General features: G+C 43.2%; 1 protein-coding gene across 1 annotated transcript; it reads left to right on the top strand.

Moving 5' to 3' along the window:
• Positions 1–1,359: 1,359 nt before the first annotated feature.
• ARMCX3 (armadillo repeat containing, X-linked 3) lies at positions 1,360–2,979 on the top strand. Its single transcript, XM_006901153.1, has one exon. The coding sequence runs from the start codon at positions 1,492–1,494 to the stop codon at positions 2,632–2,634; it is 1,143 nt and encodes a 380-aa protein (XP_006901215.1). The 5' UTR covers positions 1,360–1,491; the 3' UTR covers positions 2,635–2,979.
• Positions 2,980–3,231: the final 252 nt, after the last annotated feature.

The following is a 3,231-nucleotide window of genomic DNA, read 5'->3' on the forward strand; positions in this document are numbered from 1 at the left end:
TGGAGACATGCATATGTCCTGCCAACAAGCCATTAAAAAGCTGGGAAAAGGTAAGCAGGGGGATGTTTAGGGTGGAGTCCAGAGATTCTGAGGTAGGAATCTGATGGGAGAGAGGCCCGAAATCAGGAAAGGGATCTGTGGCCTGGGTGTTGGCTCCCGGTGCACTGTCCTGGTGCAGGCGGGTAAAGCCAGGCACCGGGAGGGGGTGGTCTATTCAGCGCGGTGTGCTAGCAGAATCCTAAGAGAGGTAACACGGGAGGGAAGCTTTTGACAGCTGAAATTTGGGAAGAGTTTCGTGTTCTGAGGACTGTTCCGTCCACTAAGGACTGTTAGGGCTATTTGTCGTCTTTCTGTCCTTGCCAGTGGCTTTCTTTATCTGGTGAGTCCAATTCTCTCCCTCGTGGCCGGTCTCTCTATAGGTTGCGGCACATCGACAGAAATCAACCCCAATCTGTGAAGGTCGATTTGAGGGTAAGGTCATCTGGGGATCCCAAGAAAGGCAGGCGTGGGATAGGGAGAAACCAGAGAATGTAATCCACGTTGAGGTTTGTGTCTGTTTCTCACTCTCCGCGGACTGTGGGGAAATGGCGTGCGTTGGGGAGGTGGAGGCGGTAACAGGAGGGAAACCTCTCAGATAGTTTATTTCTTCTCTCATCCCATGTTTTCTATCTGTCACCCTGCAGGTCTGCTGTAGCAGGGGCATCACTTGAAGCGAGGAAGTTTCCCCGTATCAGTTGAGGTCAGTGCGTGCGTGTGGGCTGCCTGGAGTGGAGGAGATGGAGATCAGCTTGGGATTGGACAAGCACATGCACGCCTGCCTTTTCTTTATATTGCTCCCTTTTTATGCTTAAAGGGAGGGACGTCATGTGCATATTTTAGATGGAATAGAGAGTCTGGGAGGTTAAAAAAATATGCCAATCAAATTACAAATCAGGAAAGTTGACACACAAGCAGGGGCTCCTCTGTCCACAGTCTTTTCCATCTACCCTCCACCATCTTTACCATCTCTGCAGATCTGAGACTTGTAGGGCGTGACACACCTGCTGGAGAAGAAAAGAGTACTCTTGTGGAGGCTAGGAAAAGGGTTCTTTCTACTCTCTGGGGACACCTAAAGTTGGAATGGCTGAGCCCCAGTAGAGTCCCTGAGCTCCTTCACTATTCTCGATGACTGAGGTGGGAGTGAGGTAAGGGGTGGAACTATGTTAGGAGAGGGTAGAAAGAGTTTAACAATCTACTTGTCACATTAAGCACTCAATTATTATTCTCCTGCCCCATCTGTGCAACTCTCTGCATTGGACACAAAGAGAAGAGAAACTCAAATTTCATTTCATTCTTCCACCCTTAGGTTCTTATCCAGTATTTGCTGTTATATTCTTGAAGTAGCTGAAGATCAACACTTTTCACAGCCTTGAATCTAAGTCCACCACCGTCCTCTTTCAGCCTAAGTGACAACTCTGTTCCTCAGTCCCTGCTATTGTCAGGGGCGATTGCATGGGCTACGCTAGGAAAGTAGGCTGGGTGACAGCGGGACTGGTAATTGGAGCTGGTGCCTGCTATTGCATTTATAGACTAACGAAGGGAAGAAAACAGAACAAGGATAAAATGGCTGAGGGTAGACCTGGGGATATGGATGCTACTGGTGGCAGGTACAATGATTGGTCTGATGATGATAATGATGATGATGACGATGACAGCAATGAGAACAAGGGTATTGTATGGTACCCACCTTGGGCCCGGATTGGAACTGAGGCTGGCACTAGAGCTAGGGCCAGGGCCAGAGCCAGGGCCACCCGGGCACGTCGAGCTGTCCAGAAACGAGCTTCCCCTAATTCAGATGATACAATTTTGTCTCCTCTAGAGCTGCAAAAAGTTCTTTGCTTGGTTGAGATGTCTGAAAAACCTTATATTCTTGAGGCAGCTTTAATTGCTCTTGGTAACAATGCTGCTTATGCATTTAACAGAGATATTATTCGGGATCTGGGTGGTCTTCCAATTGTTGCTAAGATTCTCAATACCCGAGATCCCATAGTTAAAGAAAAAGCTTTAATTGTTCTGAATAACTTGAGTGTGAATGCCGAAAATCAGCGCAGGCTTAAGGTATACATGAATCAAGTGTGTGATGACACAGTTATGTCTCGCTTGAACTCATCTGTGCAGCTGGCTGGACTAAGACTGCTTACAAATATGACTGTTACTAATGAGCATCAGCACATGCTTGCTAATTCCATTTCAGAATTTTTTCGTTTATTTTTGGCAGGAAATGAAGAAACCAAGTTTCAGGTTTTGAAACTCCTTTTGAATTTGGCTGAAAATCCAGCCATGACTAGAGAACTGCTCAGGGCCCAGGTGTCATCTTCATTGGGTTCTCTTTTTAATAAGAAGGAGAATAAAGACATTATTCTTAAGCTTTTGATTGTATTTGAGAATATAAATGAGCATTTTAAACTGGAAGAAAATGAACCCACTCAGAATCATTTCGGTGAAGGTTCACTTTTTTTCTTTTTAAAAGAATTTCAAGTATGTGCTGATAAGGTTCTGGGAATAGAAAGTAACCACGATTTTTTGGTGAAAGTAAAAGTTGGAAAATTCATGGCCAAACTGGCTGAGCATATGTTCCCAAAAAGCCAGGAATAACTTTCTTATTTTGCAGACTAGAGGTACTAAATATTGTAAACTATTATTTTTCTTGTCCTTGTTTATATGATAAAAGAAATCTTACAGCCGCCAATTTTGAATAATGAATTGCATCATCAATGCTCATATATTCCATGCTAGTCTTCAGGTTTAAGCTGGATGAATGAATATTACACTTGTTCTGAAAACATGTTTGTCGCTTTTTATCTTGTTGCCCAGATTGAACTATTTTTATTATTTTCTCTACATAAAGGAGAGTGAAACAATTCATCCTATGTGAGCTCCGTTCTGTCATTTGTATTAACTTTATTTGTATCTAATAAAAAAATTGTGTGTGATTTCTGGGGGAGAGGGAAAAGGAACAAAAAGGAAAGAATGAAAAAAAAAGCCATTTTTGTCCTTCAGCTAATAATCGAGTTGGAGACATAAAGAAATATACAAACAACAAGAAAAGATAATAGCTTGAGCATTTGCTCATTGTCAAATGTACACTCTCAGAGCATAGAAAAAAAGAGGTGAGGCTTCAGTGAATGAAAGTAGTCGGGTTCCTGCATGAAGGAACAGCCATTTAAATGAAACATGGATTGCATAAAGTAT

The sequence above is a fragment of the Elephantulus edwardii genome, unplaced genomic scaffold (genome assembly GCF_000299155.1).
Source record: "Elephantulus edwardii isolate Elephantulus edwardi_28Jun2011 unplaced genomic scaffold, EleEdw1.0 scaffold00310, whole genome shotgun sequence".
In the NCBI taxonomy this organism is placed as follows: domain Eukaryota; kingdom Metazoa; phylum Chordata; class Mammalia; order Macroscelidea; family Macroscelididae; genus Elephantulus; species Elephantulus edwardii.